The sequence below is a fragment of the Taudactylus pleione genome, unplaced genomic scaffold (genome assembly GCF_031769625.1).
Source record: "Taudactylus pleione unplaced genomic scaffold, aTauple2 ptg000055l, whole genome shotgun sequence".
Taxonomy (NCBI): Eukaryota; Metazoa; Chordata; class Amphibia; order Anura; family Myobatrachidae; genus Taudactylus; species Taudactylus pleione.
The window spans coordinates 13,269,470-13,296,264 of NW_028284457.1; the positions used below are offsets into that span (position 1 = coordinate 13,269,470).

Here is a 26,795-nt window from a genome sequence, read left to right on the forward strand (position 1 = left end):
CCAGGATAAAAATGAAATAAAGCGGTTAGGGGCTCCACAGGAATGCTTGTTCCAAGTTCCAACTATATTACTTATCATGGAAAACACCGCATTCCATAAGGGTCGAAGCAGGGGACATGACCAGAAAACATGGAGAATGTCTCCAACCAAGCCACAGTTTCGCCAACAATATTGGGAGGCAGAGGGCCAGATTTTATGTTGCCTCTAAGGTGTAAAATATGCTCTCTGAAGTAGCTTGTAATACATTTCTGAATGGTTAATACATTTGGATACTGTAAAACCAGAACAAAAAATAATATTCCAATCATATTCAGAAAGATCTACAGCTAAATCTCTCTCCCATTTGATCTGACATGGTAATTTCCCTTTTTTATTTATTATTATCTGACACTGATATCACCAAGAGATACCTCCTTTATGATTAGGAGATTGGAAACGAAGCAACAGCAACGCTGTGAAGGCAGGTTTCTTAATTGGAGAAGGGAGGTGGCTATGTAACAAATGTCTCAGCTGTAAGTATTTATAAAAGTCCTGCTTCATTAGTCCAAATTGAGTTTGAAGAAACACAAATGGGGCAAGACCATTTTCTGTGAATACGTCACTCAGGGAGGAAAGGCCCGCCCCAATCCATGAACCTAAATACAAATCTGGAATCAAATTAGCTATCGATTGGAGAGACAGATTAGGAGAAGGCAAGAAAATTTCTTCATCTAAGGAAACATATGCATACCAGCACATTATTGTAGTCCGAACTGCTTTACAAAATCCAGGTCTGAAGGAAAATTCAGAGGGGGGCAACCAGAATAAATCAGAAAGAGGGAAGGGACACAAATTCCCTTTCAATAAGTACCCAGGGTTTGGGGGAGTCAATTATGAACCAATCTCTGGCCTGACTAAGAATACAAGCTGAATGATAGCATTCCTAGTCTGGGAAGGCTACTCCTCCAACCTCCTTGGAGAGGGTAAGAGTGCTTCTTGCTATTTTGGGTCTATTCCCTTTCCAGATATATTTAGTAAGTATTTGATAATATTTATGACATATAGATTTAGATAGGGGTCTAGGGATAGTACGAAATAAGTACATAAGTTTCGGGAGGAGCACCATTTTTGCAGCTGCAATCCGTCCCAGCCAGGATACCTCATGTAGCATCCATTCCTTAGTTAAAGGTTCATAGGTTTTCAATATTATTTAGTTTCTTTTAAAATAAGTACCCAGATAGTTTATAGTTAAAGTGAGATATCTAAGTATAAAATATAGAAAGTGATATAGTAAGGAAATAACTTAAATAAAATGAAAACAAGTGTGTCTACCTGTAACACATTCTTATTGTTCTCCAATAAATTAATATTTCTACTCATTGATTTTATTATCAGTAATAGAATAGGATTCTTATTTTACTTTTATATCCTTTTTGCTTATCACATCTTCCAATCAGAATTATACTTCTGACTTGTTGAAGCAGAAGTAGTTCCCGGAGGGGGGAACTACAGCACACAGACAGTGGGCCTGATACAGAGTTGTACGCTATGCCGAAGTTGAGTGATTTTCTGTTACTGCACATGCATGAAAAGTCTCACTTCGCACGTGCGAGCTGTAGTTTGAGATGGCATTCGCAATGTCTCCGTAATCGCAAGGTCCTGAGTAGACCACTGAGATCCATGGGCGTTCGTGGTGGAGTCAGGGAAGTGGACGATAGTGTTCGCAAGAAAAAGGCTGGTCTGTGGACATGTTATGGGTGTTCCTGGGGTGTGTCTGCGATCACAGCTGCATTCCCAAATGCAGAACCGCAGTCTAAGAGGCAAGTTTTAGAGAGAAAGTTTACCTGGAATCTGTGCAGCCCACAACTTACTCGAGGTGTCAGTGTGCGTCCGATGTGGCATCAATGGTGGTGTGTTCTCAACCCCCAGGGGATCTGCACACAAGGCTGAAAGGGAAGTGGATGTAGCAACATTTGCTCAGTCCATCACGCACCATTTATAGGCAGGCATCTGTTGGCAGGCGTTAGCACGTTTTTGCACATAAATAGGGAGTTGCAAATGCAATAGTGTAAAACTCTGAATCAGGCCCATAGTTAGGAGTTTTATCATTAGCATGGTTTCTCCCAGCCCTTCTCTGCGAGCCAAATTCCTTTACAACATTAGAGGTATTGTGGTTTGCTGTGCTCTGGTCTGTTTTGTAGCAGCTGCAAAGGCTTCCTACCTAGATCTCTTGCAATCCCCAGACACAAAAAATGGTTCAATAAACAGTAACCTTTATTGCAAAGTCTAACACAGAGGTTCCCAAACTCTGCCTTTACAGTCCACGTTTTAAGGATTGAGCACAGGTGACTTAATTAGTACCTCAATCAATTTGCTTTAACCATCTGGACTCAATCATGGATATCCTTAAAAGCTGGACTGTAATGGCAGAGTTTAGAAACCTCTGGTCTAACACATTCAGGGCAGTGGGCGGCACCGCCGCTCACCCACAGCTCCTGCAACTGGCTAGCAGGGTGTCTGTAACAGCAGCCTGCTGCCAGAATCTCTGCAGCAGTGCCGTCTGGAGTGTCTTTAGGCTGCTCCAGACGGTCACAACACTGCCCTTACAGTAGCCCGGAGCATCCTGAGGATTCTCCAGGCATTGCTGTAATCACCTGCTCCCGCCACCGGGTGCAGACCACGCCCCCTCCACGTGACATCATACAATGGAGGCGTGGTCTGCATCGGGCTCCAGGAGCAGTAGCTACGTCACTGAACACATTTTATTAGACTTGCAAACATTTGTGTATATAACGTACACAGCATTCCAGAATTCACCTGTTCAAATACTTTCCAGTCATAATTTGCATGACCAGAAACAAGATCCATCAGTTCATCTGGCTGAAAAAATGACAAAATCTCTTTGTCGCAGACTTTGTGGAGTCCTCTCTTGAACTCTTCAAATGTCTCCGCCACGGATGTGTTGAAAATGTAGTCGATGCACTTATTAACATAGTCGTGCCTTCAAGATATAAATACATTGTTGTAATTTCAACATTTTCTTAGGTAATACATTTTGGGGCAGATTCAATTAGCCACAGTGCTTCTAATTGAATCTGCTCCTTTCTGTTACCATGACAACTTTTTATTTTGTCTATCAGATATAAGGGTCTATTCATGGAGCAGTGAAAAGCCTCGATTAGCTGAAAACAGGTCTTTTCTCCACTTTTGTCTATTTAATAAACTGGTTTACCGTGGTGAAGTTATTACTTAATAAAAGAACGAAAAGCTCTGCTCCTTTCAGATTCGCCATTTCAGGATAGCATAATCTGATCCTCCATATGAAAAAATATCCACTTCCCTGTCTTGCAGCCTGTCCTCCATTACAGCTCCGCCCCTTTGTATCCCAGCAGCCACTGAATGCACAAAGTATAGCTAGAAAACCCCTTTCGCATGCGCAAAAAAACAGTCAGAGAAGACGGTGAATACACAGAAAGGACCAAAGTCCAGATACAAAGGTAACTCTGCAGAAAGAAAGAGAAGACAGGATTAGTGGGACCTAGGATACCGGATTGCATCACAGGGCAGGTGTCACGGTTTTAGTATTCTGTTGATCCGGCCAGGAACCCTTATGTATGACAAACATGCCAGGGCCGGCTCCAGCAGGACCCGCGCCCAGTACAGACAGGGACTCAGATGCCCCATAACCTGGCGTGTGTCGAAAAGGGGGCGTGGTCTAATTACCATAGGCCACGCCCCATAAATTACACGTTATTTGGGGACGCGCCCGTACGGCACGTCTCCCATTTAACGTCAGCCAGTAGTTGCCGCTGTCAAGAAGAAAGATAGGAGGCGCCAGCTGGAGGAAGAAAAGAAGAGGTGGAGCTGCTGGCCAGCACCAGAAAAATGTGGCTGAGGACCGGAGAAAACTGCGGGGGTGGAACGTAATAGAGCTAACAAAGCCCCCCCCTCCACAGCCTCTTCCACCATAACAGGTAGGCCTTCTGTGAGGCCTACCATTAACCCCTCCCTAGACCACCAGGGTTGTCGGGCACTAGGCCCATGGGGCACAGTCAGGCATTAGGCCTGTGGGCATTTAGGCGGGTGCTAGGCCCAAATGCTGTGAGCGGGCATTAGGCTCTATAGAGATTAATTGCCCCTATTAGGTGCAAGTGACCTGGGTAATAGACCCAGGTCACTAATCAAGAAAGTAGGCGGGCACTAGGCCCATGGCCATCTGCCAGGGCGTGTGGATATACAGGAGGACACCATGCCCAATTGATTAAGCCCCCTGTTAGGTAGGCCCACAGGCCTGAGCCCTGTATTAACTGGCCCTGGGCATTAGGCCCAGGCCACTAGCTGAGCTCCTCCATTAGGCATTCCATAGGCCTGAGGCCACATTATAGAAAGGAACTCTGGGCATCAGGCCTGTCCTTTTGTGCCCTGTAGTATGCAGGCTTAAAATCCTGAGCCGCTGGTAAGACCCTGGATGTTAGGGCGCTGAGCCCAGTGAGAGTGGCTCTGGGTATTAGGGCTAGACCACTGTATAGTAAGTAGGCAGCCCCCCCCCCCGGGCATGAAGGTCGACAGGCAGTAGGTCGACAGGGACTGAAGGTCGACAGGGTCAGAAGGTCGACACATTAAAGGTCGATTGGTAACAAGGTCGAAAGGTATGAAGGTCGACAGGCACTAGGTCGACACTCATAGTCAAATGGTTGACTTTTTTTTTTTGTGTTAGGCACTTACTATGACGGGTCGACTAGTAACAAGGTCGACAGCTATGAAGGTCAAAAACCACTGTTAACCAAATAACAAGGAGCGCAGATAGATCTCTAAAAAGTATCAAGCAATTTTTAATATAGAATATATCAATCAACATATTAAATACACAGATTGGATTAGAATTGCACAGAAACATTGCTGAAAGAAAGAAAAAGAACTATTTGTCCTAAAGGCTTTAGACCATTATTTTGGTCCTAAAAGGATACTAACTAGCTGCTCCCAAAATTGGGTTTTTATTAAATGGAGTTCATTCATTATTAGCACATATTTTATCAACTATTTTTGAAGTTGCATTATTCCTTTAATTATTGTGCAGCAATGTTTCTGTGCAATTTAATCTAATCTGTGTATTTAATATGTTGATGGATCTATTCTATATTAAAAATTGCTTGATACTTTTTAGAGATCTATCTGCGCTCCTTGTTATTTGCTTAACAGTGGTTTTTGTCTATATCTAGAGTACTACAGATTTACTCTGTAGGAGCAGCAGAGAAGTAATTAGTAAATTGCTGAATAATTCTAATAATTTTATTCTTATAAAACATACTATATATGCGCCCGAATTCTATGTCATAGCTATGAAGGTCGACAGGCAGTATTTTGACCTTCATATAGTCAAATGGTCGACACATTTTTTTATTTTTTTTTAGGGTTAGGGTTAGGGTTAGGCACTTACTCCAATGGGTCGACTAGTAACAGGGTCGACAGGCAGTAGTTCGACACTCATATAGTCAAATGGTCGTCACTTTTTTTAGGGTTAGTGTCAGGGTTAGGCACTTAGGGTTAGGCAATTACTCCGACGGTAAGGGTTAGGCACTTACTCCGATGGTTAGGGTTAGGCACTTACTCTGATGGTTAGGGTTAGGCACTTACTCCGACGGTTAGGGTTAGGCACTTACTCCGACGGTTAGGGTTAGGCACTTACTCCGACGGTTAGGGTTAGGCACTTACTCCGACGGTTAGGGTTAGGCACTTACCCCAACGGTTAGGGTTATGCACCAGGAGGGAGGGTTAGGGTTAGGCACCAAGAGGGTGGTTAGGGTAAAGATTAGGGTTAAAAATACAAAACAAACCATGTGTCGACCATTTGCATGTCAACCATATGAGTGTTGACCTAATGACCATGTTGACCTTCATACCTGTCGACCTCGCTACCAGTCGACTTTTAGTGTGTTGACCTTCTGACCATGCCGACCTTCAGTCCCTGTCGACCTACTGCCTGTTGACCTTCATACTTGTCAACCTAGTTACCAGTTGACCTTTAGTGTGTCGACCTTCATATCCTGTCGACCTTCAGTTGCTGTCGACCTACTGCCTGTCGACCTTGTTACCAGTCGACCTTTAGTGTGTCGACCTTCAGACCCTGTTGACCTTCAGTCCCTGTCTATCTATTGCTTGTCTATTTTCCATTGTCTACCTAGACAATGTAGACCTAATGACCAGATACCGCAGGGAATGATGAGTGCTGCAGAGGATATAGGGGGTCATTCAGACCCGCTTGCAAGCGGGTCGATGTTCCCCACTGCGCATGCGCACGATGGAGGGAGCTCCGTCGTGCACATGCGCGAGACCCGGGGAGCGATGGGCTTTCCATTGCTCCGGGTCTCGCACCAAAGGGGGCGTGCTGTCGATGTTGATTGACAGCACGCCCCCTTTGGTGGGCGTGCCTGCCAGACGGAGGCGTTCCCATGGGAACGCCTACTGTCTGAAGCCGGCCCCACTGACATCACTAGTGATGTCAGTGGGAGTGGTTTTGGCTCTGATAGAGCCAAAATCACTCTAGGGCTTGTGGCCGGGAGACCCTACCGCAGGGTCTCCATCGCAAGTCCGATGGTCGCGATGGTCAAGACCATCGCGACCATCTTTTTGGCCGCTCGCATATGCTGTGGGTGGTCACCCACAGCTATACGAGCGGCCAGGAGACCGCTCCATTTTCATGGAGGGCCCTGATTCAGAGCGAGCGCTCTGGTCAGAGAGTTCAGCTCTGAATCAGGCCCATAGCCTTCTGAAGTGGAATATTGGTTTATAGGAGGCTACAGCAATCAATAAGTGACATTAAGAGACAATGGATTTCTTTCTGAGAAAAGGACTTATTCTGGCAATGTCATTCACAAAACAAAAGTTAAACAATTGAACAAGAACTCTGTATACATACTTGTTTAAATTGGTCACACGCTCAGATGCTCCATTTGGGATAAACTCTATAGTTTTGTTTTCCCAGGAGAACTGTAATAATGATTCAGATATATAAGTTAAAAACATATATGGAATTCAGAGACAATAAGAATCACTTAGCTAGTTGTGCAGTGTTTGTCCAGTTTTATATAAGCAGAGACAAATTACACAGAATCCCACAAACCGTTTATTTTCCCTCATTCTAGAATGTTGTTGTGATGCATGAGTTTGCAGAGCTAGAATTAATCTCTTATTTAGATTTTAGTTATAAGTGATGTAATAATAATAATAATAATAATAATAATAATATCAAGCAGTGAAAAAATTGGAAAAGTGGACCAGTGGAGAAGTTTCCAATAGAAACCAATCAGCTTCTACCTATTATTTTTTAGAATGTACTTGATAAATGTTTCCTCAAAGCTGATTGGGTGCTATTGTCAAATTCTCCAATGGTCCACTTATTTCACTGCTTGATACATCAACCCCTATGGTGGCAGAAACTGCCACAAAGTCATATATTTAGGTCATTTGTTATTACTATACCTAATTTATTTATTTTTTGGAATCAAATTATATTGGTTTTGTGCTATTATACAGATTTCCCCTGATCATTTTATGAAGACTTGACTGAGGGGGCTTATTTCAGACAGACAATCGTATCAAATGTATCAGTATTAAAACTAAATAGTTATATTGGTTTAGGGCCTGATTCAGAGCCTGACGCTATTTGCGCTCGCTTGTTCAGAAAATAGGGGTGGCTATTCAAATGAACCGTTCGTTCTTTGCGGTCTGTTCACACCTCTATGTCTGAACGAGCGAACAAAACTTGCGGTCGTTTTTTGAAAAAATACGCCCCCTGGCCGCTCGCATCCTACGTCATGTCCGCTATTTATTAGATTAATCGAGTACATCGACCAGGGTATGAACTGCTCGCTATTCTTGTGGTTGGTTTTTGCTACCACAATTTTGCGAGCAGTTCTGGCTATAAAATAACCCAGTGACGTGGTCAATGACGCTGCTGTATTAATTATGCACACCCTTAAAACGCCCGTTTTGACCTTTAAGCACGCCTGCGTTCGGATCTCCACTCCCCGTTTTCAAGCACCTTCCCCTGTTACCACCCACATACGCCTCATTCTGTCACTCAAAATAGCAGGCATTCGCTATTTAGCGAACAAACGATTTTCGGCCTTAGTGACTGGTTCGCGCATGCGTATTACGATCCGTACGCATGCGCAGTTGGGCAAACATTGCTCGGAGCGAACGAGCGGCCGCTTACGAGCGGCTCTGAATCAGGCCCTTAGTCCACTTGTTTGTTAGTAGTTTTTAAAGTCTTGCTTAACTCAAATTCAACCTTAAATACACGTTCACCCATATTTATGAGATGAATAATAAAAAAAAAAAATGGATAGGGAATTGGCTGGGGAATAATAGAAAAACATTCCGCTATGTATTTGGATTCCTCTCAGTCCAATGTGGCGTGTTGTGGGGCTCTCGCTATTTAAGTGCCTTCCGCTAGAGAGCTGACCATCCCCATATTGTTGGTGGAGACTATGCCTCCCATCCATTAAGGAAGCGGGGGACGCGATTGTAAATGGTTGCCCCAAACCTTGTGCTGGAGGCTCTGCCTACCACCACCCACCTTCCTCCATCTTCATGCTATCAAAAGGTAGAGGTGGAATTAAATGTCTTTTTAGGAGTTCTTTATTTACAAGTTATGGCAGTAGTTCCCAAACAGTGCACCGCGGAACCCTGGGGTGCCTCGGGACACTTGCAGGGGTGCCTCAGGTTGGTGGTCCAGAACAAAATCAAATTATTTATGGTCAATGTAATGTAAATATGTAGACAAACAGAAACGCAAACCTGTCCCCCACCACATAACTGAACCCAAGGATGACAGGTAAGCACAATTTACTACACTTTACTAAAAAAAAATTTATTTTCTCATTAACACACTTTTGGCTTAGGGGTGCCGTGAAAACAATGCTGATACTCTAGGGCGCTGTGATTCAAAAAGGTTTGGGAACCACTGAGTTAGGGGGAGAGACATCTTAGTAACTCACCCTTAATAGAGCTCTGGGAATTGTTGTGTGCAATCGGTTTTCCCAGACCTCCAGGGAAAAATCTGGGATGAAGGGTTTGAGCCGTTATTCCACTCACACACCCTTCTCCCACCATTTACAGTTGATTAGCTAAATTGTTTACAGAACTGACAGAGCCTTGAGGAAACATACTGTATGAATGTACTTTAATCAGCCCTCTGAGCTCCAGCTACAATGAGTACTACAAGTTCCAGCATACTAATCTAATTAGTTTTTATTGTCATGCAGTTACCCAACCCACAATCTTACAACTAAAGGCGCACATCCACTGGCAGATGAGGTAACGACAGTACGATTACGACATCGTAATCGTACCATCGTTCCCCATCCCCTGCAGTGCCTACACAGTGCAGGCACCCTCCCTCATCCATGGGCAATCTGTTGGTATCGGCAGATTGACCGGCATGTTCAGCCGATGATTGATGACGGAAACGACCAGCGGGAGCACGCATCGCTGGCCGTTTCCAACATTATAGTGCACGATTTGTGCTTGATTAATGAGCGACTGCACGATGCAATCGCTCATTAATACCTGCTAGTGGATGTGCGCCTTTAGAAAGGCGAATGGTTGAGCCAGATAATCTTGAATTGAATAAAATCTTGCTTAGCACATTACACACTCCCTGCACATGTACAGTCCAAAGCTGAATACATCCCAAACATGTATATACAGGCTTCAGAGCCTGTGTTAAAAACAAGGGTATTGAGTGGGTTTTTTCCTATTTGCCTTTTTCCCCTTAACTACTAGCTTCAATAAAGCAACAAGTGGGTTTTAACTAGGGGTGTGCACCGGCCACTTTTCGTGTTTTGTGTTTTGGTTTTGGATCTGGATCTCTCTTCGTGTTTTGGATCTGGATTGGTTTTGCCAAAACCACCCTTCCGTGTTTTGGGTTCTGGGTTTTGTGTTTTGGATCTGTATTTTTTTTTTAAAAAGCATAAAAACAGCTAAAATCACAGAATTTGTAGGTTTTTCTGCTCCTATGCTATTATTAACCTCAATAACCTTAATTTCCACTCATTTCCAGTCTATTCTGAACACCTCACAATAGTGTTTTTATGTCCAAAAGGTTGCACCGAGGTAGCTGGATGACTATGCTAAGCGACACGAGTGGGCGGCACAAACACGTGACCCATCTAGGAGTGACACTGCAGTGGCAGACAGGATGGCAGTTAGAAAAACTAGGCCCCAAACTGTACATAATGCAAAGAAAAAAAAGAGGTGCAAGATGGAATTGTCCTTGGGCCCTCCCACCCACCCTTATGTTGTATAAACAGGACATGCACACTTTAACAAATCAATCATTTCAGCGCCAGGGTCTGCCACACAACTGTGGCTGAAATGATTGGTTCGTTTGGGCCCCCACAAAACAAGCTGGCAATTAATGTGTCCCTGCACAAACTGGCTCTACGGAGGCAAGATGTCATCCTCATCCTCCTCATCCACCGATTCCTCACCCTCTTCAGTGTGTACATCCTCATCCTCACAAAGTATTAACTCGTCCCCACTTGAATCCACCACCACAGGTCCCTCTGTACCTTCTGGAGGCTGGTCTCCCTGGAAGAGCTGATAATTCATTTTGATGAACATCATCTTCTCCACATTCTGTGGAAGCAACCTCCTACGCCTTTCGCTGACAAGGTTCCCGGCTGCACTAAACACTCTTTCGGAGTACACACTGGAGGGGGGGCAACTCAGGTAAAATAGAGCCAGTTTGTACAGGGGCCTCCAAATTGCCTCTTTTTCCAGCCAGTACAGGTATGGACTGTCTGACATGCCTACTTGGATGCTGTCACCGATGTAATCCTCCACCATTCTGTCAATGGTGACAGTATCATATGCAGTGACAGTAGACATGTCAGAAATTGTTGCCAGGTCCTTCAGTCCGGACCAGATGTCCAAACTTGGTCCTGCCTGCCCTGCATCACCGCCAGCGGGTTGCTTAGGATACCTAAGTTTTTTCCTGGCAGCCCCAGTTGCGGGAGAAAATGAAGAAGGAGCCGTTGACGTGTCACGTTCCGCTTCAGCTGACAGTGTGTTCACCAGCAGGTCTTTGCACCTCTGCAGGCTTGTGTCGGCCGGAAAGAGAGACACCACATAGGCTTTAAACCTAGGATCGAGCACGGTGGCCAAAATGTAGTGGTCTGATTTCAACAGATTGACCACCCTGGAATCCTGGCAAAGCGAATGAAGGGCTTCATCCACAAGTCCCACATGCCGAGCGGAATCGCTCCGTCTTAGCTCCTCCTTCACTTTCTCCAGCTGCTTCTGCAAAAGCCTGATGAGGGGAATGACCTGACTCAAGCTGGCAGTGTCTGAACTGACTTCATGTGTGGCAAGTTCGAAGGGCTGGAGAACCTTGCACAACACGGAAATCATTCTCCACTGCGCTTGAGTCAGGTGCATACCCCCTCCTTTGCCTATGTCATAGGTGGATGTATAGGCTTGTATGGCCTTTTGCTGCTCCTCCATCCTCTGAAGCATATAGAGGGTTGAGTTCCACCACGTCACAACCTCTTGCTTCAGGTGATGGCGGGGCAGGTTCAAGAGTGTTTGCTGGCGCTCCAGTCTTCGGCACGCAGTCGCTGAATGGCGAAAGTGGCCAGAAATTTTTCGGGCCACCCAAAGCGTCTCCTGCACGCCCCTGTCGCATTTCAGAAAATTCTGCAACGCCAAGTTTATTGTGTGAGCAAAACATGGGACGTGCTGGAATTTGCCCAGATGTAATGCCCGCACAATATTGGTGGCGTTGTCAGATATCACAAATCCCCAGGAGAGTCTAAGTGGGGTAAGCCACTGGGCGATGATTTCCCTCAGTTTCTCTAAGAGGTTGTCGGCGGTGTGCCTCTTACTGAAACCGGTGATACACAGCGTAGCCTGCCTTGTAACGAGCTGGCGTTTCTGAGATGCTGCTACTGGTGACGCTGCTGCTGTTGCTGCGTAAAGTGATACATCTACCCAGTGGGCTGTCACAGTCATATAGTCCTTAGTCTGCCCTGTTCCACTTGTCCACATGTCCGTGGTTAAGTGGACATTGTGTACAACGGCATTTTTCAGGACACTGAGGACACTTTTTCTGACGTTTCTGTACAGTCTCGGTATTGCCTGCCTAGTGAAGTGGAATCTAGACGGGATTTGGAACCGGGGACACACTACCTCCATCAATTGTCTAAATCCCACTGCACTAATGGCGGATACCGGACGCACGTCTAACACCAACATAGCAGTCAAGGCCTCAGTTATACGTTTTGCTTCTGGATGACTGCTGTCGTACTTCATCCTCCTCGCTAAGGACTGTTGGAGGGTCAATTGTTTAGTAAAAGTAGTGGTGTTCCTACTTCCTCTCTGGGATGATGAACGACTCCCAGCAGCAGCAACAGCAGCAGCGGCAGCAGTAGGCGTAGCAATGCAGGATCCTCCGGAGGAATCCCGGATAGGAGAGTCAGTCATGCCAGTGACATGGCCTGCAGGACTACTTCCGATCCTGACTAAGGAGGAAATTGACGAGGAGGGAGTTGACGGTGTGGTTTGCAGGCGCTTGGATACAACAGGACAATGGGATTTAGGTGTCCCTGGACTGCTTACGGTCTTAGCCAAAGTTTCTGAACTTGACAGTAACTTTTTATGAACGCGCTGCAGGTGCCGTATAAGGGAGGATGTTCCTAGGTGGTTGACGTCCCTACCCCTACTTATTTCACCTTTACATATGGTACATATGGCAAGACAGTTGTTGTCCGGATTTGGATAGAAATATTGCCAGACCAAAGAGGTGGAATGTTTGGTCTTCTGCCCAGGCATGACCGTGATGGGCTTTTTCATCCCACGGACAACAACTGTCTCCCCCGGAGCCTGATTTAAACAAACCACATCACCATCAGAATCCTCCTCGCCAACTTCCTCCTCAGCGCCAGCTACACCAGTATCCTCATCCTGTTGTACTTCAACAGTGACATCTTCAATTTGCATATCAGCAAGTGGACTGTGGGTGCTCCTTTCAGCACTTGCAGGGGGCGTGCAAATGGTGGAAAGAGCCACCTCTTCCCGTCCAGTGCTGGGAAGGTCAGGCATCGCAACCACCATCACACTTGGACTCTCCTTGGGGATTTGTGATATCTTCTTAGAAAGCACAGTTCTTCGCTGTGCTTTTGCCAGCTTAACTCTTTTGATTTTTTTTAGTGGGAGGAGGGCTTCCATCGTCATGTGAAGCTGAACCACTAGTCATGAACATACTAGGGATCGACCTTAGCCGTTCCTTGCCACTCCGTGTCGTAAATGGCATATTGGCAAGTTTACGTTTCTCTTCAGCTGATTTAAATGTCTTTTTCAAGGTCATTTTCCTGAACTTTGCCATTTGGGATTGTATGTGCCCTCTACTATGACATTAGGCATCGGCCTTGGCAGACGACGTTGATGGCATGTTATCGTCTATGTCATGACTAGTGGCAGCAGCTTCAGCACTAGGAGGAAGTGGTTCTTGATCTTTCTCTATTTTATTTTTATCGGAGAAAGTTTGGTCCTCCATTTATGTTATATCAATTTGATATATACGTGCGGCTAAACACAGAAAATAATTTTTTTTTTGGTTTGGACTGGAGTGTACTTTCGGGGGTTACAGCACCCTTAACGGTCAAGCCAGCCGGCCCTTTACTTATGACACAGGCGCACGCTTGTCACTACTTTGTTGATGCACGTGCAGCTACTGCGCACACAATTCACAAACACAGAAAATAATTTTTTTTTTGGTTTGGACTGGAGTGTACTTTCGGGGGTTACAGCACCCTTAACGGTCAAGCCAGCCGGCCCTTTACTTATGACACAGGCGCACGCTTGGCACTACTTTGTTGATGCACGTGCGGCTACTGCGCACACAATTCACAAACACAGAAAATAATTTTTTTTTTGGTTTGGACTGGAGTGTACTTTGGGGGTTACAGCACCCTTTAACGGTCAAGCCAGCCGGCCCTTTACTTATGACACAGGCGCACGCCTGTCACTACTTTGTTGATGCACGTGCGGCTACTGCGCACACAATTCACAAACACAGAAAATAATTTTTTTTTTGGTTTGGACTGGAGTGTACTTTGGGGGTTACAGCACCCTTTAACGGTCAAGCCAGCCGGCCCTTTACTTATGACACAGGCGCACGCTTGGCACTACTTTGTTGATGCACGTGCGGCTACTGCGCACACAATTCACAAACACAGAAAATAATTTTTTTTTTGGTTTGGACTGGAGTGTACTTTCGGGGGTTACAGCACCCTTAACGGTCAAGCCAGCCGGCCCTTTACTTATGACACAGGCGCACGCTTGGCACTACTTTGTTGATGCACATGCAGCTACTGCGCACACAATTCACAAACACAGGAAATATATTATTTTTTTAGCACTTGGGGGGAGCACCCCTGATGGACAGAGCACCCCCTGGACAACACTACAGCACCCCTTTAGGACTGGGACACTGCACAGGACTTTGGAGTGGACACAGCCCCTATGGAGAACTGACTGCACAACACAGTCCAGCCAGCCCCTATGGACTTTGAAGTAGTGGACACAGCCCCTATTAACAACAGCAGCACAGCACAACACAGCCAGCCCCTATGGACTTTGAAGTAGTGGACAACAGCAGCACTACACTACACTACACTACACAGCCCTAACTCCCACCCTCCCTCTTCACTGTCCACAGCCGAGTGAGAAAATGGCGCCGACGCGGGTACCTTATATAGGATCCAAAACCCGCGAGACTCGGAAGGCGGGATGATGACGTTTTGCCTCGATTTCAGATCCGAGTCAGGCGGGAAAAGTCGAGCCTGACTCGGATCGGACTCGGATCGGGGGGGCTCGGGGGGGTTCGGATTTCAGAAATCCGAACCCGCTCACCCCTAGTTTTAACTAAGTTACACTTTGTCATGTAATGGCATTTTCCTTAGCTGCTAGAAGAACATGTTAGCCATAGAGTCAAAATGTATTATGTATACACGTATGTACAGAATGTAATGCAATATGTACCAGATGTGTGATCATATGCATAAATATATTTTATACTTACTGTAAAATACAGTTCAAGGCTTTCCACGTCATTTTCAGTAGCCAGGAGGATCTGCATACTTCTACAAAATGGATACAGTTTCTGCTATACATAAAAATGCCTATAGGTTACAGCTTTTGGATATATTGATATGATATACTGATTAAGGAGGCTAGTGAGTCCCAGAATCAAATAGCTCTACATCAGATCCATATGCAAAGTTATTGAACTTAATGCCGGTCAATTGAATTTGTGTGCAATTGTGTTTACAGTCAGGGCCATTGAGACAACGGGGCCTTGGTAAATACGGTCCCAGACATACAAAATCCATTTTCCCATTTAATAGATAGAACGAGTTCTAGAATCTGTACAGGGAATGTTTTAATTCCATCCTATGTAGCTGTCATGGACAGCATTACCTGTTCTACCTTCATATTACAGGTACTGTAAGTACCAACATAAAGGTAACCTTTGCCTAAATGAATTAGCTGATTCTATAGGAGTATGGCAAAAGTTAACTTAAGCAGTTAACACACTACTATGTTAAGAGGCAAGTATAATAATTCTAGAAAGGTCCAATTACTAAATGTTTTGTCTGACGTGGCTAGTGGAAGGACCTTGGGAAAAGGTGAAGTTATTTATATGGCAACAGCATATTCCATTGCGCTTTACAACTGCAGTTGAAGTACATCTCCCCAAAACTTCTGAACTACGTTGGTTCAACAAACAAGACAATGTATATAAACGAATCAGCCGACTTACATCTATATAATAAATGAGAGTGTGTGTGTCTGTCTGTCCTTTATGCACGGCCAGAGTTTTGGACCTAGCTCCCCCAAATTTGGCATAGTGGTGTAGTTTGATCTGAATTAGGTTTTTGCCTAGGTTTGAAGTTCGTCGAGGCCACATACTGTCACACAATCCCATTCTAGTCCCGTTATCCTCCCCTGATGGCAGTCTTCAATGTTGATCTGCAGAGTGATCTTAGTGGGTGAATCAGCTGCAGACGCAGTGACGCAGTGACGCAGCGATCCCGCTCACAGTCCGGCAGCGGACCGTCAGTGATTGACAATCTGCTGCCATTTCTAGGAGGGGGCGGCGACGGCCTCCTTTTCCCAAAACTGAGGCGTGCTGCAGCCATTGTGGGGGGGGGGGGGGGGTTGGGGTTGGAGATGCCAGGCCTGGCCTGACGGGAATTTCCTGGCCTCTTACTCATTTGCAGCGGCTGGGGACTGAAGATGATTCGATGCTGCATATTTGGATGCTGCTCGGATCTGTAATGTATGCAGGACACATGACACCTCCTGTTGCATTAACATATTACAGCTATCGCAGCTGCTAACATGTTAGCAGCTGTGATAGCCTATCTGTCCGTAGCTGAATCACCCCCTCTGTTCTGCAGTGATTTCTGAAACGCAAGTGATTTTGGAAGCTATACTGATTTCTGTTCTGTAAGTCCGTGTGCTGCTGATATACCCCATTCCAAATGGTATGAGAATACGCCTGCCTACACTGTCTGACGGCGTATTTAAGGGACCAGTCTTCAACCCGGGCAGTACCAAAGATAGATAGATCAATCAGGGGCGGATTTAGAGAGTAGTGGGACTGTGTACAGCCTCCATATGGACCCCCTCTCATCTCAGTGGTGAAGCTGCGAGTAAACTCTGGCACTGTACCAGTCTACCAGGTCTGCAGGAACATCTCAGTGATTTTTTGACTGCGCATGCGCAAATCTCTGGGAAAATGGAGTCTGCACCATTTTCCTGGTGATTTGTGTAGCACATGGTATTTTGAAGAGGTAAGTATACTAAATGGGTGCAGGGTGTGCAGTGTGATACAGTATAATTAATATAGTGGTCACAGTAATAGTTTAGAAATGGAAAATGTAACTGAATTAAATTTGATTGTTTGCAGTGGGAAAAGTTACAATATTGCAAGTCTGAGTGTTGCCACTGCTTTGCGTCAGGGTGAAACGTGTTAGGTACACACAGTGTTTTTTAGCAGATGTCTTCTGGATACTTTTTGGACTAACCTAATTATTTTATACTAGCTAAAATACCTGGGTTGAAGACTGGACCCCAGTTTGCTAACATGCATGCAAACAGTGGCGTAACTACCGTGGGTGCAAGGGGTGCAGCTGCTATGGTGCCTAAGCTGCCTCTGTGGCCCACGTTCCCCCTGCACCCAGTCAGGCACACAAGGTGGGCCGGTCCAGGTAGAGTCATCAAGGGGCCCAGATGTCATTGATGTTGATTTGGTGCCAGCCCGCTAGCTGATTACAGCTGGCACAATGGCAGTCAGTCATGGAGAGACAGTGCAACCAGTTGTGAGTCCATCAGAGCTTGTGTACCAGCAGCGAGTCAGCAGTGGCAGCTCCAGATTAGCTGCTGGTCCACGAGCTCAGATTGGCTTGCGACTGGCACCAGATTCAAATTGCGCCACTGCTGTCTGTCCATGTCTGCCGGTGTGCCAGCTGTAATTAGCTGGCGACTCAACCCCAAATCCACGACTACTTGGTGCTGATGGCACAAAAGGGGAGGTGAGAGGCTACTGGAGGGACACGGTGAGGTGAGTTGCTGGATGGACATAATGCATAAGGGGCACTACTATTGTGTGGAATAATGTGTTATATGGGGCACTACTATTATGTGGCATATCTGTAAAGGGCATTACAGTGTGGTATAATGTGTAAGGGACATTACTGTGTAGTGTTAGAGGCATTACTGTGCGGCATAATATATAAGGGGAACTACTACTGTATGGTATAATGTGTATAAGGAGTACTACTGTGTGGCATATCCTGAAGGTCTGTGTGGCATAACATGAATAGGCTCTGTGTAGGGGCAAATGTATGAGTTTTTTTTACCTCTAAGGGGGACCCTTTTAAGATCTTGCTATGTGGCCCATGATGTTCTAGTTACGCCCTTGCATGCAGACACAGAAGCTCTGGATTTAATATGAACTTGCATGAGTCATTAAGTTTGCTCAAACTAAAGGTTAAAAGGATACTTTTGTAGCTTTCTCAAAGGTTTTTGGCAGACTGGCAATTTCCACTGCAGCTAGCCCTGGAAACTGTGTACTTTAAGAATGTCCCCATTTTTAGGGTTTGTGTGACAGTGTATGGCCCTGAAAGAGTTCAAACCTAGGCAAAAACCAAATCCTGGTCAAACTATACCACTATGTCAAATTTGGTGGAGGTAGGTCCAAAACTCAGGCCAATGCATAAAGGACAAACAGACAGACAGGCTCTCTCACTTATTATATAGATAAATTGTACGTGCAATTTCTAGTTTTCTGGTAAATTCTGTTTACCCAAACAGAATAACACTGTTGCCATTCACGCCTTATATTTTTTATCATTATTTATTTGGTTTATGAAAAACAGTCTGTGGAGATAGAGATATCTGATAAGCTTTCCCACTTTTTTGTTTTGGTAGAGCATAAAACGGTTTATATTGCACTAGGTGGCACCCTTGCCTGTTTCTTAAATAATTTTGAGAGTTGGACTTTGGTGTGTTTTACCTAGCGCCAGTGTGTTTGAGAAATATATCTTGTTGTGGTTTCTGGGATGTTAGATTAGCAAGTCTTACCTTCCCATGGTAGGTTGTAGCTCCTTCAAGTCATCTATTGTGGGTTTTTTGCCCAGAAGTTTTTTATACAAGGCCAATGGAAAGGGCAGGTACATAACAATCTGATTGTAAATTGCCAACCCGCACAATATACCATAATAATAATACTTTTTCTTCTCTGCTAATGCCTGAAACAGACAAACAAACCAGGCATCACAATCAATGAAGAGAGTCAGTCCAAGAGCTTAGTTTAAGAGCAGCAAAGTCTGATCCCTTGCTAGATTCCCTACTCGATCCTTCTACAATCAGATAACTACATCCCTGCATGAGACTCACAGGGTCACTATCCCGATGCCAGAATCCCGACTAGGGATTTATGACAGGCATTGAGATACCGACGCCTGTCATAGTCCCGATGCCAGAATCCAGGACAATGCGGGACCGAATGAGGTAAGTCTAGGCGCCCGTCCTCTTAGCCGCACGTGGGATGAGGGTTAGGGGGCTCCCGGGGGGGACAGAGTGAGGCACCCCCTGGAGGGTTAGGCTAGGGGAAGGAAGGGTTAGGTGTAGGGAGTGGGGATGAGGGGTTAGGTTTAGGCACCCCTGGGGGGAGGTCAGGGTTAGGCACTAGCCGGGGAGGATAGGGTTAGGCACCCCTAAAGGAGGGTTAGCGTTACTTACCTCCACTGTCAGGATTTCCTCCTTTCGGCCTCACGTTGTCAGGATTTCAACAGCCGCCGGCTTTACAATCCCATTCCCTCATGCATGCCAGTTTTCTCAGCTGGTTTTCACACTGATAATGTTTAGGTCTGAATACTTAGTTCCGAGAAGTCAGTCATGTGCATCCCAATTTATCTTTTAAAATAAGATACTGTAGCACTAACTAAGAAATGCAATGTTATGCAGATCTCAGTGACACAATATCTTGGGTATCCTAATTATAGACCAGAGCTTAAGTGTTTCTTTGAGACTATAGTGTGTGTAGAACATGTTCACCATGAGTCAGACATTGTGCTGTGTGACATTTTTATTCAGATAAATGACTTGCACTAGCATTTACTAGCAGAAGGCGGCTATTTTAGATTAATGCATACTCTATTCCCGTTATAAAGACATCCACACCACATAACTATTGTGAAGCAGCTAGCTCCTCTTTTCAGATAAATAATGTGCAAAATCCTAGAGAGACATTTATGGAATAATACACAAACAGTTTCACTTTCCCTTGACATCATCATACAATTTACAAACAGAAAACAACTACCTGGCTTGGAAACCAAACTGGGAACAATGGATTGGAACAAGTGAAAAGGCCATAATCGGGATGGACCATTTTCTCAGCCACATAGAGGAAGAACTCTGCGATGACAGCTCTGGGGTGAGCTCCAGCCTCACTGTGAAATTCCACCTGTGAGACAAAGGTAGATTTAATGTCCTCGTACACATATGTGTATATTCACATAAACTATACTGTAGAAAGTATAGAAAGTATTCTGTGTCTCTTTCACTACCCAATAAGGTTTCCATCTCTCCATTTGTTCTTATCTTATTTTTAATACATTCTTTGTTGTAAATTAAAATTTCTGGATAAAGAAGCAAAAAAGAAAGATAAGGTAAATTTAGGGCTGGTTATGCTGGTGCATAGATCACATGTTGGAAGACTGATGACCTCTTCAGTAAACGTGCATTCATACTGTTATATTGAGTCTCTTTATTTGTTAAACCAGTTCTGACAGACATACATGTTATCCAGCTCATACAGAATTATGCACAGACCATTTGGTATTGGACCCTGATTACTAGTGAGAATACACTTAACCAGGGGAAAAAGATCCATTGTGATATTGTCTTATAGTCGTTCGAATTCATAAACACTTACTTGTGCCCCCAGATCTTGGCAAACCTGGATGAGACCTCTCGGCTTATGACCATAAATTCCTTCATTCACATTTATCTACATTTCTCAGTAATCCCCCGAGTACTTGAAAATAGTATACAGGTTTACCACTGGCATTTAATCTAAGTTTTTTTCCGCTGATATAGGTTGCGTCGTAAGTTTTATTTTAATATAAGATATTTACCAGAACATTTGTGAATACATTGATAACAGGGTCACTTGAAACAAGCAGTTAAATTATCTATCTATATAATAAGCATGTCTGACTGTCTTTTTGTCCTTTATGCACGGCCAGAGTTTTTTTGGACCTACTGTAGCTCCACCAAATTTGACATGGAGTAGTTTGACCAGGATAAGGTTTTTGCCTAGGTTTGAACTTCGTCAGGGCCACACACTGTCACACAATCCCTAAAAATGGGGACACTTAAAATTACACAGGTTCCAAGGCTGGCTCCAGTGGAAATTGTCGGTCTGCCAAAAACCTGTGAGAATGCAACAAAAGTATCCTGATTAAGTATTGAACTCGCTGCAAGGGATACTTAAGTATCCAGCTCGCAGTGAGGGATAGATTACACTGGAGCAATTCATCATTGCTCCGGTGAGGGGACAGCTGCTCCGAAAAGCAGCTGTCCCCTCGGTTAGATGTAGCTGTGTTACTTACCTTCTCCCCCTCGGTCCGGCTACGCATGTATGACCCGAGGTCACACATGCGCAGAGCCGCCGGGGAGTCCGTGAGAAGGCGGCGGAGGGATCCGCTTGGATCCCTCTTCACATCCCCGGAACTCCTTTCCATAGGAAGGAGCGGGGCTACGAGAGCAAGTGGCGCTGGAGATGGCGCTTGTTCTTGTGAACAAACTCCGAAAACTTTCAGTTTTTGGACTTTGCTGAATATCAGGGGGTTCCATCGGAACCCTGATGATGAATGGCCCGGTAACTAAAACATGCGGAAACTAGTGTTCCGCATGGGTACCGGGCCATTTATTGTTTGATGAATAGGCCCCTCAGTCTGAACAAACTTGATGACTAATGCAAGTTCATATTAAATCCAGAGCCTCTGTATATGCATGCATGCAAGGGTGTAACCAAGGGCGTAGAGAGCTGCCCTAGGCCCAGGAGTGTAGCCTGATTGCGGGAGGCGTGGCCACACCCCCTTAGAAAAAAAATACATTTTTTGCAACCTCGCAAAATGGCATGCTGGGGAGGGGGACGATGTGAGCCCCTCAGACTGGCGCAAATCCATCAGTGCGTTCGCTCCCCCCCTTCACTGGCAGAAAAGACTGCTGATGCAAGAGGGGGGGAAGAGACGTCGAACCGGGGCCCCCACCAACAAGCCTGGGGCCCAGGTAATTAGTACCTGCTCTCCCCCCCTCTCAGCACCCCTGGGTGTAACTAGAACTTTGTGGGCCACATAGCAAGATCTTAAAAGGCCCCCCAAGTGGTAAAAAAAACACATACATTTGCCCCCCACACAGTGCCCATTTATGTTATGCCACACAGGCCCCATTCAGATTATGCCATACAGTAGTACCCCTTATACACATTATGCCACGCAGTAGTAGTGCCCCTTACACATTATACCACATAGTAATGCCCTTTACAGATTATGCCACATGGGGTTCAATTCAATGCAACTTGAATAGCGCCAGGAAGGATCTCCAGGAGCTATTCAATTCAGCGCACTGTTATGTCGGAGAATGCCCGTTCCCGCGCCTTAAACATGCTGTTTAGTTTCGAGAACTGGCATTCTCTGACTTAAGTACTGCCGCGATGCTGTTTCCACCACGCTAAGGGCAGAAAAAAGCATCGCGCGCTGAATTGGATAATTCCGGGCTATTCAATTAGCATTGAATTGAGTCCATAGTAGTAGTGCCCCATATAACACATTATTCCTGACAATAGTAGTGCCCCTTACACATTATGCCACCCCCAGCAACTCACCTCTCCATGTCCCTCCAGCAGCCTCTCGCCTCCCCCTGTGTGCCATCAGCAGCCAGCAGGTGTGGATTTGGGGCCGGGCAGTCAGCTAACTACAGCTGGCGCACCGGCAGGCAGCAGCAGAGATGGACAGACGCAATGTGAATCTGGCGCCAGTCGCGAGCCAATCGGAGCTTGGGGAATTGCAGTGTACTTCAGGGTCCAGTCTTCAACCCGGGCAATGACGGTTATCCCAGCCAGTTTAGTAGAAGATTTACTTATTCCCCAAGTAGTTGAGATCAAGATTCAGTCCTACAAATTATGGCTCATGATGCCTTATCAGTTAACACAAAATATTGGTATAGTAATGTGGTTCTTACCACCACCTTGGAGGAATTCCGCGGCTAATCACCAATGCTGTGAGATACAAATACTAGACTTAAACTACAGTGCATTAAACTACAGAGGTGGACTTTTACTAACAGAAAAAGTCAGCGAGAAAAGGTACCGTCTGGGGGCTAAGATGCAGGGAAACCCATTGATTCCACAGTTTACTCGGAATCGGTGAGTTAGAAAGCGTAAAACGTGCGGCTAAATTAATGTGTAAACTTTTTAGACAGAGGGAAAATAGAATTTGTGGTTGCATAGTATTACCAAAAACGTATAGCTAAAATAGATATGCATAGTATGTTTTATTATTATAGAACATACTGTATACACTTGGATTGTGGGCTCTGATCTTCAGGGAGAATACTGTTTAAAAGCATTGAAAGCTGAGGATATACTGTAAAATATCCACAATGGCGGGTGAGAACCTTTTGGTAGATTAGCCCGTAGGGAAGGTAAGGTAACCCTTCATATCTTTTTGCTAAATAAATGTGTAGCCTCCTTCCTAAGAGATTCAAATTTGATCATGTCAGGTGCCCCTTGATTTGTATGGGTGTTTAACTAAGCTAAGGGGTACCCACTATGGGAGAGTGTACGTAGCAGATCTTTGGAATATGGGCCTGATTCAGAGCCGCTCGTAAGCGGCCGTTCATTCGCTATGAGTGATGTTCGCACAACTGCGCATGCGTATGGGTCGTAATGCGCATGCGCAAATCAGTCATTGCAGTCAGGAATCGTGCGCTCGCAAAACAGCGAGGAGCTGCTAATTTGATTGACAGAATGTACAGTTTGTGGGTGGTAACAGGGGAAGGTACTTGAAAACGGGGGAGTGGAGATCCGAACGCAGGCGTGCCAAACAGTCAAAAGGGCGTTTAATGGGAGTGCATAATTAGTAAAGGAGCGTCATCGACCACGTCACTTGGTTGTCTTTTAGCCTGAACTGCTCGCAGTGATTGCGGTAGGAAAAAGCTACCACAAGCACTGCGAGCAGTTCAGATGTCTTTCGATGTACCCGATTAATCTAATAAATACCGGAGATGACGTGATTTGTGAACGGCAAAGGGGCGTCTTTATAAAATAGCGAGCGGATTTTTCGTTAGCTCGCTCAGACATAGAGGCGTCAACAAACCGCAATGAGCGAGCGCTCAATTTAAATAGCCGGCCCCCTTTTTGGAACGACCGTCCGCAAATAGCGTCCGGCTCTGAATCAGGCCCTTTGTGTTAAGATTAAAACCCCCACAAATGTGACGAAACTAACATCAGCCTGATTTGTCTTCTGTGGTATTAAACTGAATGCAGACATGTAATAAGTATGACTGGCACTGCAACTAGAATTCTAGTACTAAATGTAATAGAAAACAGGCACCTTTATACATGCTTCACCTTGTTTCATCAGTTGTGATTACATTTACTAAGAAAATATCCCCAACTTGTCTAGAAAAGCTAATTTAGCATATCTGACAAATTGGACATACTATCAAAGCAGCTAGAAGTGAAAGCATTTTACCAATAAATCCTTTTTGAGATCACGATCTTCTACAATGCTGAGTTTATGCAGGGTATCTTCCAAAAGATGCTGACGTCTGATTTTGAGATGTAAGAGGGGTATTCTGGGATGATCACTGCTGCCATGCATTCTGTTCAGCAAAAGCATTTGGTTGGCTTGCAGTTTTGCTTCCTAATAAAAGATAATCCTTAAATGAGACCAAATTCGCTACCGATGCCTGTATCAAATGCGTACTTTTAAACATTCTTTAGAAAATAAAAATAAGAGTTATGGTAGACTTGTCTTTGTTAACTCTTTTTCTTCAAGGTTCATATGGTCCACAAGGATACCATGGGGAAATGAGATTGGAGTGATCCAGGCACCAAACAGTTAAGCTTTCAGATCCCACATATACCCCACCCCCACCCCTTGCCACAGGCATTAATTTTTGTAAACAAGCCCAAGGCAGGAGCAGAAAAGAGGAGAAGGAAGGACAACGTACACCAGAAACACACTGTCAAAGAAGGAGAAATTCGTGAACATGAGAAAAAAAAAATTACCCAATGAAACCAGGTGCGTCAGGGTGGGTGCCCAGTGGACCCTAAGGACCTCAAAGAAAGAGAGTTAACAAAGGTAAGTCTACCATAACTCTTATTTTTTTCTTCAGGGTCCATAGGGATCCACAGGGATACCATGGGGAGTTCCTAAAGCAGTTCCTCTAATGGTGGGGGACGCTCCTGAGTAGAAAGGAGAACTTGTCGCCCAAAGGAAGCATCCTGAGAGGCAAAAGTATCAAAGGCGTAGAACCTGAGAAAAGTGTGAACAGAGGGCCTGATTCAGACCCGCTCGCGAGCGCTGAGCGCTCGCAAGCGGGTCGATGTTGCCCAAGTGCGCATGCGCACGACGGGGCAGCTCCGTCGTGCACATGCGCGAGACCCGAATAACGACGGCCAAGCTGTCGTTGTGGGTCTCGCACCAAAGGGGGCGTGCTGTCGAAGGTGATTGACAGCACGCCCCCTTTGGTGGGCGTGCCGGGGGCGTGGCTGCCCATGGGAATGCCTACCGTCTGGTGCCGGCCCCACTGACATCACTAGTGATGTCAGTGGGAGTGCTTTTGGCTCTGATAGAGCCAAAACCACTCCAGGGCTTGCGGCAGCGAGACCCTACCGCAAGGGTCTCGTCGCAAGCCCAATGGTCGCGATGGTCTTGACCATCGCGACCATCATTTTGGCCGCTCGCTATAGCTGTGGGTGGTCACCCACAGCTATGCGAGCGGCCTCAAAAAGTAGGAGGGACGGCCCTGATTCAGAGCGAGCGCTCTGTCAGAGCATCCGGCTCTGAATCAGGGCCAGAAGACCATGTGGCTGCCTTGCACAATTGCTCAGCAGAGGCACCACGACTAAATGCCCAAGATTGCCCTAGAGACTTAGTAGAATGCACTGTCACCATGTTTGGAACAGGGAGATCAGCCTGTGTGTATACCTGAGAGATAGTCATGCACAGCCATCGTGCCAGAGTCTGTTTGTTAGCTGGCCAGCCTCGCTTGTGACAGTCATACAACACAAAAAGAGCATCTAATTTTCTCAAGGAGTTAGTACAATCCACGTAGATACGAGAGTACAAACCACATCTGCAGAAAGGTCTGAAGACTGGGAAGCTGAAACCCCAATCTCTTCATTCACATGAAAACGGGATACTACCTTAGGAAGGTAACCCGCCCTTGTACGGAGGACAGCTCTATCCTGGGGAAAAAACATAAAAATGGGGAGCGACAAGAGAGCGCTGCCAAATCACAGACTCTGCGGGCAAAGGAGATAGCAAGGAGTAAAAGTGTCTTCGCTGTCAACCATTTAAGGTCTACTGAGTTCAGAGGTTCAAAAGGGGAAACCTGTAGAGCCCCAAGAACCAAATACAAATCCCACGGTGCCACCGGAGGGACCAAAGGTGGTTGAACGCGGAGAACACCCTGAAAAAAAATTTCATTAGGCAGAGAAGCGATCCTTCGCTGGAACCAAACTAACAGTGGAGAAACTTGTACTCAGGGCTGCCATCAGAAATTGTGGGGCCCAGGACTGTCATAAAAGGCAAGCCCCCCTCAACCTTCACAAGCCCCAAGGGATACAAGAAAGACTTTATTGACAGCAGTAGGCACACTGCTGTTTGGCCAATCCACTAAGGTGGGAAACGGAGCGGGAGGATGGCTACCGGGCCCGGCTGGGTGAGGTGACTCTCAAGTCACTGTGTCTAATGTGTGGCAACGGCGGGGCCATGGGTATAGTAGAGGATGCAGCCAGGCCTGCCACTTATGGCCAGGGGGTTAGTAACGGGCGGGCAGTATGTAGCAGGCGCAGGGCACGCCCCCCAAATGTCCGGGCCCGGTACTCCAGTACCAGCAGTCCCCCCCCTGATGGTGGCCCTGCTTGTACTCTTAGGGTGGCTAGGCAGAGACCAAGATCTAGCCCAGCCTGGAGAAAAGCAAGTACACAGGAAACCCTAAAT

At 45.7% G+C, this 26,795-nt stretch overlaps 1 protein-coding gene across 3 annotated transcripts in view; it reads right to left on the reverse strand.

Annotated features, from left to right (window-relative positions):
- Positions 1-26,795, reverse strand: part of LOC148535181 (putative E3 ISG15--protein ligase HERC6) — a 157,615-nt gene that overhangs the window by 41,104 nt on the left and 89,716 nt on the right. For all 3 annotated transcript variants that reach the window (XR_015876088.1, XM_088464478.1, XM_088464477.1), the window contains exons 16-21: positions 24,318-24,488; positions 19,877-20,020; positions 18,634-18,800; positions 15,065-15,125; positions 6,896-6,966; positions 2,797-2,980 (exon numbers count right to left, since the gene is read on the reverse strand). Coding sequence is in view for 2 of the 3 variants with exons in the window: in XM_088464478.1 (XP_088320604.1) it covers positions 2,797-2,980; positions 6,896-6,966; positions 15,065-15,125; positions 18,634-18,800; positions 19,877-20,020; positions 24,318-24,488 (798 nt within the window). In the remaining variant the exon portion in view is untranslated. The remainder of the gene's footprint in view (positions 1-2,796; positions 2,981-6,895; positions 6,967-15,064; positions 15,126-18,633; positions 18,801-19,876; positions 20,021-24,317; positions 24,489-26,795) is intronic.